Below are 16,286 nucleotides of genomic sequence, written 5' to 3'. Positions count from 1 at the left end.
TTTCTCCCTGCTCCTCCTATTTCTCCCCTTCCTCCTGCTCCCCCTGCTCCTCCTATTCCTCCTGTTCTTCCTCTTCTTCCTCCTCTTCTTTTTCCTTCCCCCTCCACTTTTTTCTACTTCTTCCTCCTTCTCTTCCTTCTCTTCCTTCTCTTCCTTCTCTTCCTCCTCCTTCTTTTATCTGTTCTCTCTTCCTCCTCGTCCTCCTCTTTTTTCTGTTCCTTTATCTTTTTTCTCTTCTCCCTCTTCCTCTTCTTCCTTCTTCCAGTCCTCTTCCTCCTCCTCCTCCTGTTTTTCTCTTGCTCCTTCCTCCCCCTCTTTCTTTTTCTCCTCCTACTCTTCCTTCTGTTCCTCCTGGTCCTTTTCGCGTTCCTGCTGTTGACATCCTCTTCTTCTTCTTCTTTTTTATTCTTGATCTTTCTAATCTTTCTACTGCTTCTGCCGCTCTCGTTCCAGCTCCAGATACCCTCCACCTCCTCTCCCTCCGCCTCATCCTCCTTCTATTTTCCTTTGACTCTCCTGCTCTTTCTAATCTTTCTACTATTTCTATTGTTCTTGCTCTTGCATCTGCTACTCTCCTCCTCCTCTCTCTCCTCTTCCTCCTCCTCCTCCTCCTCCTCCTCCTCTTCCTCTTCCTCCTCTGTTGACGCGGGGAAAGTCGGCTTATCTTAGTCAGAGGTCGAACGTGTTTTTTTTTTTTTCCTTTTTTTCTTTTTTCTTTTTTTATGAGGGGCCGGATCCTTCCACGTCAGATGGAGTGGAGGTTACATTCCTCCTCGAGTGGAGGGTGAATATGAATTTTATGGAGGGGACGACCGCACTGACCAAGAGAAAGGAGTCTGAACCAATCTTTCATGATTGGTGTCTTGTTCTCTGGAGGAGTAGTAGTAGTCGGTGATTGGAACGTGGATTGGGATGCCAATCCTCCTTTTCGCCATTGGTATGCTGAAGTAGGAATAGTAATGGAAATGTAGTTACAATAATGAAGTATAATACCGGCAGGAGACCATTAGGTCCATAACGAGGTCAGATTTTTAATTCATTTTATTTTATATTTATTTATATATATGTTTGTATTGTATTTTTGAATAGGTTAGGTGTTTGCCTAAATGGTTTTTAAAAGAGCTAACTAGATACTCACTAAGGTTTCGTCCAGGATTTATATTCGAAGATCACAAATAAACACTTCCACAACTACAGAGAATAAAGGGCATACGAGAGAGGGAGAGGAAGACTCGAACACCGGTAATAGGAAACACGTGTTCATCACAAGAGGTTACCACACTACCAGAGGACAAAATAAAAAACCCCGCTGAGTCCAAGTGGTCAGTTACTACATGTTTCTGGATCATCCGAGGTTTTGTGTGTGTGTGTGATTCACCATGGTCTTTGATCACGCGTTGGACTCGTGATCGACAGCTATTCCCCTCCCGGAAGAGAGCTCCGAGCTCATATATGACCGATCTATGGGTAATGCTGCGACCTTACACGCACATACACCCCCAACTCCCCGCCCACGGGAGTTGGAGTAACGACTCGCAGCGCAGCGAAACCGAAATTGTTTCAGCCCTGGGCCGGATTCGAACCCGCACCGCCGTAGTGGCGGCCGGGAACTCTAACCACTGTGTGTGTGTGTGTGTGTGTGTGTCTGGGGAGGCTAGGGGGAGGGAATCTAAGCTGAATAGAATCGTCTGGGGGCAGTTAGAATGTATGGACAAAAACGTCAAAACCATAGAAGGGTTGAAGTAACGTCCATAGTCTATTTCCTGTTCCTGGAATCTGGGCACTCGGAGGGTAAAGCCAGTGTTGGGAATGTGTGGATTGTAGCAAGTGGTGGCAGAACGAATATTTTTCATCTGTTTCCCCCTTTTTTCTCTTCTTTATGTCCAGTTTCTGCGCTAACGAAGACTGTTCACCGTGATTTCGGAGCGCAAGACCAGGATACAGCCTTAGCATGTATCTGAAACCCTCCACCCACCCACCCGGACAAGAAAGAAAGAAAAGAAAAAAAAATATCTTCAGGTAAAGGTCAAAGCGGTCCACTGGAAGAGGCGAGGCTAGAGCTGCGACAGGCCGGAGGGTGATGGTGCGCTGCGAGAGTAGGACAAGGAGGATGTATTGACGGAGCGAGCCGGGGCAGAGACCCCTGCCTACTCAGGTGCGCTGGGGCGAGGTGTGGCTGGGTTCTAAGGTGTTTCCTCTTGGGTTGTGGCTCGCAACCTAAGGTTCCTCGGACACCCCGGACCTCTAGAAGGCTGGAGAGGTTCACAAATGGAGTCGCACCGAAAACTAGAGGGAGTTTGTAGACGCCTAACTTTAGCGTTGGTGTTTCCAGGCGGATGGGAAATAGCAATTCATAAGTGTGGGATAAGCGATGAAAATAGGTTTGAGAATCGTTGCCATAGGGGACCGTAGTGAGTGGGGCCGCGTACAGAAATGTAGTAGGAGTTTGTGAACGCCGATTCCTGGCAGGCGGATTCCCCCACGAGCAAAGGCAACCCCTCAATTGAATAAAATCGCCTGGTGACATATAAATTTTAAAGTTGAAGGATGCAAAAAGTCTAGAGGAACTAAATCGCCATCGAAAATTCTTAATTTTTTTCCGTGCTTGCTTATGAGGTACTGATGACGGAAATAATAATAAAGAATATATATATAAAGGGACTCCCGATAGAAAAAATCTAGGTTGGCAACAAATATGAATAGTTGCAAGAGAAGCCTTCACAGGAACTGCTGGGTGACACTGGCGTTGTAGCGAGAAAAAGAGAAAGGGAATATCTTTTTTTGTTTTCATAGCTTCGCCTGCCACCTGCATCTGTTGCAGTAACGTCACAATAAACAATGAAAAGACACAAAATAAAACAACCACATCACCTACACTCCTTCGTAGGCGCTTTGACAATGGCGCTGCCGTCTTTCTCTTCAGATTTTTTATTTCATTTTGTTTTGTTTTATTTCATTTTATTTTATTCTATTTTTTTTTAATTTCCCTCGCCCTGACATCGTTGTCCTCTGCTTGTGGACCATGAACCACTATTGGACCACTATTGAACCACTAGTACTTGATGCCAAGCTATTCGGTATTGAAGTGGCTTCCAGCTGGACAAGGAACAGCAGTTCATAAATGACTGCAGTGTCCACACGATGCGTCATGCATTGGCGTAAGACAGACATAACATTCCAAAGGCATTATATTCATTGTTGTTGTTATTATTATTAATATTGTTATTGTTGTTATATTATTATTGTTATTCTATTAATATTATTTTATTCATATTATTCTATTATTATTTTACTTATTTTATTAATGTTATTTTATTAACATTATTTTATTATTCTATTATAATCTTATCATTTCATAATCATTATTATTATTATTGCTATTATTATTATTTTATTATTATTATTGTTATTCTATTAATGTTATTTCATTAATATTATTCATTATAATATTATTTCATAATCATTATTATTATTATTATCATTATTGTTATTACTATCATTATTGGTAGTTGATATCGTTATTACTACTATTATTATCAGTTTTTATTATCAACAAAATTTACAGAGCGGCCAAAAGTAAAAAAAAAGACTGTTTTGTTTTTTTCGAAAACAAAATGAAACGAGGAACATAACATTTCGATGTGACGTGAAAGCGTCGATGTTGGAGAGTGGTTCCCTCGAAACTCCCGTCTCTGAAAGACTCCAATTATCTAGTGGAGTTCGTGACATACTCCCAGACCTTTATTCATCCTGCTGCCCTTCACTCCACCCAGCTATTTGCACTCCACAACTAGACATCCATTTCAGCCCTCCTTGCATTCGTATATGTCGTTCTCCACATGCTCCACCTCCACACACCCCAACTCCACCTCCACACCATCCACCTCCACACCATCCACCTCCACGTCCTCCACCTCAACTCCACGTATTCTGTAATCTCCATTTCTCCTCATACTCCTTTCCGTCCGTATACTCCCTCCTCCACTCATTCCTAGCCCTCCACATGCCCTCCACATACTCCAGCCCTCCACTTTACCTCCATATAGTCCAGCCGTCCATACACACCACCTCCATGTACTCCCTACCCTCCACATTCCCCTCCTTCAGACATGATGTGAATTTCACATATTTTCTGCATCGTAAAAGGACAAATAAAAAATGAATTATTCTCAGACCTGTACGTTCTGGACATACGTTCACATGCAATTTCAGAACGGCACACGTTTCCCCTCTCTCTCTCTCTCTCTCTCTCTCTCTCTCTCTCTCTCTCTCTCTCTCTCTCTCTCTCTGATGTGCAGACTGCAGCAATTCACAGTTCTGCATGACGCACTCAGCAATCCTGTCCTTCGGTTTGTTGTCAATAAAGGACGATTTGTCGTTACGCCAGCTTTTTCATCCAGCCTTGATGTGGACCCAAAAGTCTCCTCTTTCATCCATTGTGAACAGTTGTCACTGTGCCTCGTTCAGCTGAACATGACAGGGATTTCTGTTCTTTCTCGAATATGAACATCTGGTCTCGTATCTTTTGGAGGCACCAAATTATGGCGATGTCTTGTTTAGCTCTCGCGAATTTCGCCCAAACCGTTTCTCCAACAGTGGGACGGTTGGGTTGTTTCTATTCCTGATCAGTTTCCACCAAGGTAGCATGAACAGGCCGTGGTACAGTCTGCTTTATTTCCGCGCCAAAAATCTTCGACATTTTGGGTAATCGGCAACAGAGGGGAGTGAGGGTGAGTTCCCTGAAGACAAAACACTCTGAATGGACGCCGAATATGTGTATGCAACTGTACTGAGGGGGTGGTGTGTCTCCTTAGGCTGAATAAAATCGCCTGACGACAGCCAGAACCAAGATGCAAAGTGTCAGTTACTGTAAAAGGTATTGGAATTCATTGGTGCAAAGTTGCCAGAACACTCGAACGGCACAAAGGGTTCGTGCGGCCGTACGGGATAGACGGCACGTTTACCAATATGTCATTTTGTCTCAATCCAGAGAACCAAAGGGTATATACGTTTATATATATATATATATATATATATATATATATATATATATATATGTATGTATGTATACATATGCTGAAAAACCACTAGAAAAATAACAGAAATGAGACCGAGCGCTTTCGTCTATTCAGACAATTTTTTTTTCGGAATAGACGAAAGCGCTCGGTCTCATTTCTGTTATTTTCCTAGTGGTTTTTCTGCATACTAGAATCACGCGTTCAAGTGATTTCTTCTGCATGCATATATATATTTGTATATATATATATATATATATATATATATACATATATATATATATTTGTATATATATATATATATATATATATATATGTGTGTGTGTGTGTGTGTGTGTTTGTTTGTGTGTTGTCGGATGGCTCGCCTGAATAAAGACGCGATGAAATAAGTTTACGTACTGTACCACGCGAGTACCCTCGGGGGAACGACCAAGTCGTGTTCCAGGTCGTTCTTTTTTGTACGGTCACGCGTAGCACAGTGCTATCGTCCTTGCTTTGTAATAAGCAGCCGCTCATGCACGGGTTCGAGTCCCAGCGGCGGAGCTTGTTAATCCACACACACACACACACACACACACACACACACACACACACACACACACACACACACACACACACACACACACACACACACACACACACATACTATATGTATATATATATATATAGTGTGTGTGTGTGTTTATATATATAAACATGAGATGAAGTTAAACGAATACAATGGACGGCGTCGCCTCACACTCTGCATTACTTGCTTATGATTTTGGAACGAGGGTCTTGTAAAATGACCTCGCATCTCAGTTCTTCCGAAACGCCTCTCGCATTTTAAGCGTTCACAGCTCGTGGTCTTCAGGACACTGTAGCCTCTGTTGTTTAGGTCACATTTTGAGACTATTTTGCATTGTTGCGGGAATATAAGCTAAAGGGGATCTATTTTGTGCGCTCGGAAATTATATATTTAGTTGACACCTCAACATCGCGTCGGAAATTTTCCAGGTGAACTGGTAATTGAAAATACGTTATAGTTAGCAGAGTTTAAACTGTTTTGCTCTTGTAGAAAATGCGTGATCAATTTGTATATATTAATATATATATGTATATATATATATATATATATATATATATATATATCTTATGGAACAAATCACGAGTATTCTTTGTGTCTGTGTGCGTACACATATCATTTTCGAGGAACAAATCACCTAGATAGAAATTTATTTACACATACAACCTTTCTCCCTCACCCTCTTCCTTCCCTTCCAGCCTTTCTCCCTCTCCCATCCATCCCTCCATCCCTCCATCCCTCCATCCTCCGCTCCCTTCAACTCCATGCACATAATTTCGCACATTACATCATTCCCAACTTTCGTCTTATGAGCGCGTTGCATATCTACCATGCCACCGCCGTTCTCTGTACTTCTCATATATTATTTATCCCTGCAGCAGTAAAGCAACCAACTCACTTCCCCCGTCTTTGCTTCTCTCTCTCTCTCTCTCTCTCTCCCTCTCTACCCTGCATGTTTCACTCCATCTTGCTCATTACCTGATTACCCGCCATCGCCGCATCTGTCGTCGTTGTTGTTGTTGTCCTTGTTTTCCTCGCCAGTTTTGTCGTCGTCGTCGTCGTCGTTTTCTGATACCAATTCAGGTTCTTCCACCTCTCGACGCAGCTTCCACTTCCTCTGTGGCCCCTCCAAGTCGCCGGTTTCAGTTTTGAATTTTTAATTTTGAACGCCCTCAATCCGGCCCTCCCCCCCTTCCCCACCCTCCACTTCATCTGGCTAAGATCGTTCCGAGCTGGAACACAATACGTGAATTGTACCGAACCGCTATCCAGTCCGTGAATTGTCCCCAAGGAGAGAAAAGCTGTTTTTTTTTTTTTCCGGCGACGTAGACCCATCAGGTAGCTTGAAATATCTTCCAGGTTTGACGCCAATTTTATTCATCTGGACGGGACGGGGGTAAGCCATTCCCAGTCTTCCTCCTCGTGTAACCCATATTTATGTGTCGCTGTTCTTCTTTATTCTCCTCGAGACCTATTTAACACTAAAATTGTCAGACATCCACTAACCACCACTAGATTTTGTTCTATGGCCCCTCTTGTAAAACTCCGTGCCTCTTCAGGGTTCTACGGACCCCAGTTTGAAGATTAGGACTGTACTGGCTGGGACCCCATTCTCTGGACTCCCTTCTCACTCAGCAGAATGTGATCATTTAGTAGTAATTGGAACAAAATATTTCAGAGCCAATGTACCGAAGGGGCTCATTTCCATTAGGCCAAGTGAGAAGTCGAGCAGACGTGTCTGTCAATTAACGTCTGACTGCAGAACTAGATAATTTTGTGCGGTCGCCAACGCTGCGTTCTTCTTCCTCTCTGCAGGAGGAAGAGGCGAGGGATGTCAGCGCAAGAGGTTTCTGGAGACTTTACGATCGTGTTCTAGGTTTACAGAAAATGTTAGATCATGATATTTGCTAACTTAGCAGTCAAACTCTTCCATACGATGACGTCTACTAAGACGTCACGAGGCGTGAGTGGGTACTGTGATTGGCGTCTTGATTATATTTATTTTGTAGTTGTAGCTAAGTGACCCCCATGTTCTGTGAATTGGCTTGATCATATTTCCCTTGGTTATTGATATTCAGAGTGAAAGATAGCGAGTAATACAGCTGTAACTTTGTATTTCATAACACGAGTAACGTGGTGCATCATCGAATCATCGTACATCAGGCAGCTGATGCTGCTCGCGATATTTTCACTCGTATTGAAGAGTTTGAAAGTTTGTACAGACAGGTACGGGAAGACGAGGGGATGCGAAAATATGGGGATTTCTTTGGAGAGTGACACACATCGACGTAACTCCAAACCGATTGGATAGAGTGGTACACTCCTATATTTTGTCATAGTCCTGTGTTCCAATCTCTTTCTCATCTCCCCCATAGCTTGGCAATGTTGGAATTGCACATTTCGCATTTCATTAATTGATCAACAAAGCATGTGGGTATTCCAAAAGTATGAACATTGTACGTCTAATAGCATTCATGGTAATTTGTTTTTATGGATGACATTATTGTTAAACGTTTTTAGGTTGAAATTATTATTATTATCATTATTAGTGTTATTCATTTGTTTTTTATCATTTTATTTACTTAATATCATTATTGTTATTATTATTATTATTATTATTATTATTATTATTATTTATTCACTTATTATTTATTTTACTTATGTTCTACTTTTCATTATTATCATCATTAAATATTGTCCAGAATTTTAGGATTATCTTGAACACGGATAACAGTTTTCGTGAAACCTGTTAAATTGCCTCCAAGTTCAGTCTCTTATTGATATAGAGACACGGTAATTAAAGCGAATTTTCTCACTTTGTGTCCAATGCCTCGACATAAAATGATGTTGCGGAAAATCGGGACAAGCTGGAAAGAATGACATGATGCTAGTGACGATTTTTGAATGAAAATCATTAAGTGGGTGCCCAAATTTAAGGGCAGTTATTGTTATAATACCTATTTGATATTAGTGTGTGTGTGTGTGTGTGTGTGTGTGTTTGCATACTTGTACAGGAAAAGAGCTACGCTCGTGGGGTACCGTCTTTGTGTTCATGGATAAGACTTGGTTTTAAATTCCTTTATATTGTATGTATGGTTTATGTCCCTCTAAAGTTTATTCCAGAAATTGACGCATCTGCATGGAAACCTGTGTTGGTTGATCTTTCGACACACACGCACACACACACACACACACACACACACACACACACACACACACACACACACACACACACACACACACACACACACACACTCGGTGGCGCGGTTGGTAGAGTCTCAGACTGTCAGCACGGGGGTGACGGCGGTACCTGGTTCGAATCCTACTCAGGGCTGAAATTATTTCAGTATCGCTGCGCTTCGAGTCGTTACTCCAACTTTTGTGGGCGGGAAGTTGGGTGTGTGTGTGTGCGTGTAAGGTCTTAGCATTACCCATAGATCGGTCATACGAGCTCTGATCTCTCTTCCGGGAGGGAAATAGCTGTCGATCACAAGTCCAACACGTGATCCAAAAAGGCCAAGGTGAATACACTCTCTCTCTCTCTCTCTCTCTCTCTCTCCCTCTCTCCCTCTCTCCTTCCATTTTTTCGTAAACTCGTGTCGCTTTTCTGTCCCAAACTAGATCATCCCTGTCAATTTCGTCCACCCCTAACATTGATCACAACACAACGGCCATATCACTTCGTTTTTCTAATGAAGGCAGCTCCATCTTTTTTTCGTAGTCTTTCATAACACGATCTGTTTGCTAAGCTGGGGACCATTTTTATTGTTGTTCCATGTATACCTTCGATTTTATTTACATATTTTTGTGTTTGGATCTCTTTTGTATATTCCGATTTGACGTGTGTATGTGTGTGTGTGTGTGTGTGTGTGTGTGTGTGTGTGTGTATGTGTGTGTGTGTTTGTGGTCATCTTACACCATTTATTTTTATTCAACAAAATAAATCCTATGTTAAAGCTATCTCAACCTCTCAGTGACGATTAACTCATATTTTGTTGTAGTTATCGTCTTTATTCACTTAGCGGTAGGAGGTTGACTATAGAGGTTAAAGTAAAGTTATTCAGTCTGTATAAAGTTAATTTTATTTTTAGAATGAAGAAGGTGAACTTTTCATGAGAGTGTGGGTGTTTTTTTTGTGTGGATGCTAGTTAAGTATTTAGGTTAATTTCCTTTAGTTGAATTAGACCAATTTCGTTCCTCAGACGACAAAGATTCTTTTGTGCTTAGATTTGATTATTTGTTTATTTGTTGGTGTCGAGTAGGTGTGAATGTAGGAAATGAATACGTATTTATTTTCCCTACATCGAATAACGCCGACGAAAACGTCGACATTTTTCATAATTGCGTCGAGTCGTGACGTCAGGTCGGTTGCACTCAACGGCCCTGGTTAAGCGCGACTGCATTTCAAATTTACAGACGCTTCATGAATAACAGAACTTTTAATTGCGCGCCCTTCTGCATCTCATAAGAGGCTGCTACGCCAACTTGGTGGGGCTTTTCCTTGTTCTTGGGCATCAAACCTTTTCCATTTCCTCACGCATTATTTTCCTTCCCCTTTTCTTTCCTCCCTCCTTCATTTACTCTTACCTCGTCCACTTACACGTTTTTGTTTTTGTTTTTTTTATTCTTCCCTCCTCTTGCGTTTACTTGTTTTATCTCCCCTTTTTATATACTTGTTCCCTTCCTCTTACTCTTTCTCTTTCTTATGGTCCACTTTCTCACGCCTTTCTCCTCTCTCGCTGCCTTCACCTCACCCCCACCCTCTCCGCCCCCTCACCTTTGGTCCGCTCACCTTAGTTTCTGCAGCTCGCCTCCCGATCTCCTACCCCTCCCTCCCTCCCTCCCTCCGTTGCCCTGCACGTATCACCCACTGCAGTAACTGACTCTCAGAGTTGTGGAGAGGCTGTGATTATTCAAACCCAAATAAGCAAATAAATATGCTGAAATGACCGCACAGTGCTGCATACTTTTACGTCCGGAGCAGTCGGATTTCATTAGTTTAATTTATTTCCCGGGTTAATGTCCCGCCGGAACGGTTAGTTTTGATAGTTAACGAAAAATGATCGAACCGACATGGAAGAAGAGAGATCCGGCTATGCCTCCTCGTTCATCCCGCCCAGAGCCGAGTGGTCACGTTCCACAAGTTATCGCTCGGCCGAGCTGATAATGTGTTTTGGGAATGGAGAGTTGCAATTTGTTTACTGTTTTGCTGAACTATTTTCCGTCGATTGGGGACGGAGGGGAAACCTAGGAACTCCAAGGACACACTTAAGCTTTATCCTTCCTAATCTCATACTATTTTATTCAGTTATGGGACGTCGGTGCAGTGAAGAAAACGATAAGATTGAATTACATACAGTAGATCTATACTGACGACGCAATTTGAAACTATACGACAGTATATGACTTTTAGACCAATCTTAAGTTTGGTAGAGGTTTATCTCCGGGCTAGATGCATATTTGTACATAAATATACAGACATGCATGCACAGGCACATACATACATACATACATACATAGATACATACATACATACATACAAATGACTGTCCACCTCACAGCGTCACATTAAAAATGACCGTTAGGGAAGAGACGTTACTCAACTAATTTGAATTTTTGTTCTTTCGCAGAGCTATGGCATTCACTACAAGAAAGACGGAGAGATTGAAGTCATCACCTACGTAGACTACGTCGACTATGATGGTCCCGCCTTCAGGGCAGGGATGCGTGAAGGTCGGTGGTTCACCCCAAGGTCATCCTTTGCCCCTGGGGTGGTTCTTCAAGGTCAAATAAAAGGGCAGTCTTGTGACCTTGGGTCACCTACAGGGCAATGTTTAGACTTTGGATACTTTCAAGGTCAGGCTTTTGATACGGAGTCTTTGTAAGGTCAAGAGGGTGGTCTTTGACCTTAAGGATATTGAACGTGAGATGATGAGTATTCTTATCCCAGTGGTGTTTAAGGTCAGGAAAAAGGTCCTTTTGGCCTTGATTCTCATCAAGGTCTGTAGTGTGACCTTATTTTGCCTCTTTTAGGAGTAAATGGAAAGACTCCTCAACTCGATATTTCCTCTGTAACACCTCCCCCTCTCTCACTCCCACTCCCATCCTCATCCCTCCTTTCGTTACCATGGTTACAACGACAGAGCGAGAGGTCGACGGGAGACCTTTTGGTCCATGACGGAACTGGGTAAAAAACAAATGTATGATGATAATGATAATAGTAATAATGATAATAGTAATAATGATAATGATAATGTGAGGGAGAAATAGATAAAGCAAAGAAATAAAACACTCAAAGAGAATGAATATGGCAAAAACAAAATCACCAGTTGACACACATTGCAGCAGCAGGAGCATCCTGGTCTTGGGATCGTTCCCCGCTTCTCTCTCTCTCTCTCTCTCTCTCTCTCTCTCTCTCTCTCTCTCTCTCTCTCTCTCTGTGTGTGTGTGTGTATCTTTATCTCTCTCTGTCTTGTTCGCTCTCTCTTTCGCTCTTTGTGTTTATGTGTGTATACACGTATACTGATGTGTGCATGTACGTATGTGTGTGTGTGTGTGTGCGTGTGCGCGCGCGCACGTGTCCATGAGCGCAGATACTTTGGTGTATTAGGAGAGAGAGACTGCTCAAGTGTAGTAATTAGAACTCTGAGGATTCGAAAGTTTGGGTCCTCGGGGAGGAGGCGAAACTAGACCAAAGTCTTCAAAAGAGGCAACTGTACTTTTTTTTTCGTCCACCGGGAGACTCTGAGCTGTAACCCAAGTTGCCTGATGTTCTTGGACAAAAGAACAAATGTACTTTTTTTTTTTTTTTTTTTTTTTTTTTTTGTCCACCGGGAGACGCTGAGCTGTAACCCAAGTTGCCGGATGTTCTTGGACAATAGATCGAACGATGTGTGAGTGTATTTATGTAATTGTATTGGAAAGGAAGTTCTTTTATTTTCCAATTGCCATACATAACATAATAATGAAGGAGACTGCAAGAAACCATAAGGCCTACACTAGGAAGTTCCATGTCCGTTACCACTTCTCATCCCCATCCATAAAGTTATCTAACTTCTTAAAATAACTAATAGTTTCATCGTTCACTACATGGTTACTAAGTCTATTCAATTCGTTGACAACTCTATTGGTAAGCTAGTTTTTTACTCTTAAATTTAATTTTTTCCAATTTAAATCCATTACTTTGAGTTCTGCCCGGTTGTCTTAATATGCTGACCTTTGCGTCACCCTTGTTAAAGCCATTGACTCATTTGAATACCTCTATTCGATCACTCCGCACTATATGTCTATCGATACTTCGATTTAAGTTCATGCATAGTTCCAGCTTGTGTAATATCATCTAAGGTTTTCCATTTCTATGGAAGACTATTTTTCTTTCGTACTTTTTTGAGACGTAATCTTTGTCAATTTATTCCTTTAATCTCGTGATACCCTCCTATCCCAATAGACGAGATTTTCTTTGTGAAATATGTCCATCCCTTTCCGTGAGCAGAACACCATAATCAAGTTCCCTAATTTGCCTTTACCTTGTGCTTGTAGTCTCCTAGTACATCTGAAAGATTTGTATTAATTCTTAGTTGCTTTTCTATATTCTCTCGACATTGCTTGCATCTTTCACTCTCTGTGGGGACCATACCATTGCTGCATATGCCAGTCTAGGTCGGATTAATGTCCATATATATTTTGTTCATATTTTCTTTATTTATTTGGTGAAAAGATGCCTTTTATGCTCCTCAGTAATCCGTTTCTCGATCCAGCAGTCTTACTGGCGTGTTTGTCACGTTATACGTTTTCTATTATCACACCCAGAGCCTTCTGCTCTTTTGTTTTTGCAATTGTCTCACTTCCCATTGTATCATTCAGTGATGGGCCTTTCAAGTTGTGTGTGTGTGTGTGTGTGTGTGTGTGTGTGTGTGTGTGTGTGTGTGTGTGTGGATTGTATGCGTATGGAATTTGTGTGTGTGTGTGTGTGTGTGTGTGTGTGTGTGTGTGTGTGTGTGTGTGTGGATGATTGTATACGTATGGAAGTGTGTTTGTGTGTGTGTGTGTGTGTGTATGTATGTATGTATGTATGTATGTATGTGTGTGTGTGTGTGTTCACTATGATCCTGGATCAACACCTATTCCCTTTGAGTCTGCAACGTTGGTAGTACTTGAGGCTATCCACTCCAAAAGCAAGCCACGTGTGAGAGAGAGAGAAAAAGAGAGAGGGATAGATCTGGCTCGTGGGAGGGACCCTGAAGTATCCTAGACATTGCTGTGTATTGAGCTAAATCCTGTGAAATTATCTTTTTCCTCCATTTAATCACAGAACGTTTCTCCTTGTTCGACATCATGAACTTTTCCTATTGTGGTGTGGCAACGAGTTTTTCCTGGTAATAAAGGTTTAAGAAACGAAAAAGGGTAATAAATATGATAATAATAATAATAATGATGGTAATAAAAACATACGTGTAAAGAGTAAATTTTGACAAATTTGAATGTTTCAGAGCTGTCGTCAAAAGTATCCACATTGCCTTCATTATGACTTTTCAACTTCCTCAAAACTTAAAAGAAAATGGGATGTAATGAAAAATTAGTCAAACCAAGTATACAACTCCACAACTACCGTTACGAAAAATATTTCTCTCCTCTCTTTCTTTCTCTGTTTCTCTCTCTATCTCTCTCCTCTCTCTCTCTATCCCTCCCCCTTCTCTCTACCTCTCTCCCTTTCAATGGATATGTCTGACCCGACTTCCTTTTTAACTCTAGCCGTTTTTCACGAATTATTGTTAATGTATCTGCCGTCAGGTGATTTTATTCAGCATAAGGAATCCAACCCCAACCCTCCACTTTCATAATGGAAGAATTTCCCCCCCACCCTCAGCCGATTCATGCATTACGAATTTGTGCAACCATAACATAAGGAGGTCAACGTGAAACATATCACGTTCGTACCGTAGACTTTTTCACAATAAAAAATCTGTAGACGGTTAATATATACATATACCAAGGCTTTTTCCCCCTTACAAGGGAGGTAGCCAAAAAGGAATATATAATTAATAGTATAATTGAAATAAAATAAATTAATAAAAGTAGAGAAATCAAATAGATGATTTAGATGATTACATGAATAAATAAATCTATATAAATACATAACTAACTACCCAAACAGTAAAAAATAGTGTACAAACAAATGGTAAATTAATAAAGAATAAATAATTATGAATTGATGAATGGATGAATAATGGATAAATGAACAAATGAATAGTGAAACCCTTACGCCGAGAAGGGCTTTGTGTTAGGACTTCCAGGCGAAATGATAATCACTGGGACCCGTGGGAATCGAACTTGGGTCATAACGACACCATGAGCATTTCGACACATTCGTTATTGCTATTATTATTATTATTGTTATTATTATTATTATTATTATTATTGTTATTATTATTATTATTATTATTATTATTATTATTATTACTGACTATTATTATGTTTAATATTATCAATATTATTTTCATTATCATTCTTTTTATTATTATTATTATTATTATTACCATTTTGATCATGTTTTTATTTGATATTTTCAATTATATAGTGATTACTGCGAATATTACTACTATTAATATCGTTATTATTACACATAATAAAAGTAATGATAATAATATTAGTAATAATAATAGTAGTAATTATAATAGTAATAATTATAATAGTAATAATTATAATAGTAATAATAATAATAATAATGATAAGAATTGGAAATAGGGAACGGAGGTTGAACAAATGCAGACTAAGTTGATTGATTTTGTCCTCGATTTCTCTCCTGTCATCTTACAGGATGACCACGTGCAGCTACATTGGATTGGTTTCTTCTAGTATATATAATATGAAATGTTTCAATTCAAATAGCATCGAAAAACACCAGTGATAGTCTTAGCAGCAGAAGTGAAGAAGATAGTTCAAGACGAATTATGATACGACAGTTTTTACTTTTCTGTTCTCAGATACTTAAGCCGAACACCAGCAACTGACAATTTTTTTTCTTAAATGCAGGAATAGTTCTCTCCATTTGGAATGTAAAATTCGCAAGCCCTCAATATTAAGTACAAGAAAGTCTTTCAGAAAATTCCTGGAATACTTGAAAGCACTTTTAGCCTATGATTTTTGTTTATTTGTGAAACTTTTCGCTCCGAATAATTTTTGATATTTTTCTTGAACATCCTTTTGAAGGAACAGCCTCTCAACGCATTGATAAAAGTCATCAAGTAGGTTTGTACAGACATTAGAGCATCATAAACAGTTCTGAAGAGATGCAGGATGACTAATACAGTAACATTTATTAAACTGCGTCAAACCGCATGAGATGTTGTTCTTTGGATATGATCTCTGTGTTTTCATCGTCTCTATGGTGTTACAGGTGACGTGATCCTGTCCATCAACGGCCAGGACATGGAGAAAGCGGACCACAAGGCCCTTGTCAACTTCATCCAGAACTGTGGCGACCGTATGAGAATGGTGGTGCTTTTCGAAGACTGCGTGCATAAGGTGGGAGTCTCACTCCTCCTCCCCTCCCCCATCCCCTTCCCCTCCCCCATCCCCTTCCCCCGCCGTCTAACTCTGTCACTTCCCCTCCTCTCTCTCTCCGTCCTTCATTCCTCCTCTCCTTTCCTCCTTGTTTTGTCCTCCATGAACACCTTATCACCGACTTGACGTCAGAGTCTGTCAAA

The 16,286-nt window shown here is 40.7% G+C and overlaps 1 protein-coding gene across 1 annotated transcript in view; it reads left to right on the top strand.

The window, feature by feature from the left end:
* ssp6 (PDZ domain-containing short spindle 6) overlaps positions 1-16,286 on the top strand; it is a 223,807-nt gene that overhangs the window by 195,458 nt on the left and 12,063 nt on the right. Inside the window, exons 3-4 of the mRNA XM_076190380.1 lie at positions 11,211-11,313; positions 15,977-16,104. Coding sequence (XP_076046495.1) covers positions 11,211-11,313; positions 15,977-16,104 — 231 coding nt within the window. The remainder of the gene's footprint in view (positions 1-11,210; positions 11,314-15,976; positions 16,105-16,286) is intronic.

Source organism: Oratosquilla oratoria, chromosome 9 (genome assembly GCF_046742065.1).
Source record: "Oratosquilla oratoria isolate Oo_2021 chromosome 9, ASM4674206v1, whole genome shotgun sequence".
Taxonomy (NCBI): Eukaryota; Metazoa; Arthropoda; class Malacostraca; order Stomatopoda; family Squillidae; genus Oratosquilla; species Oratosquilla oratoria.
This window is presented reverse-complemented; position numbering and strand designations above follow the sequence as displayed.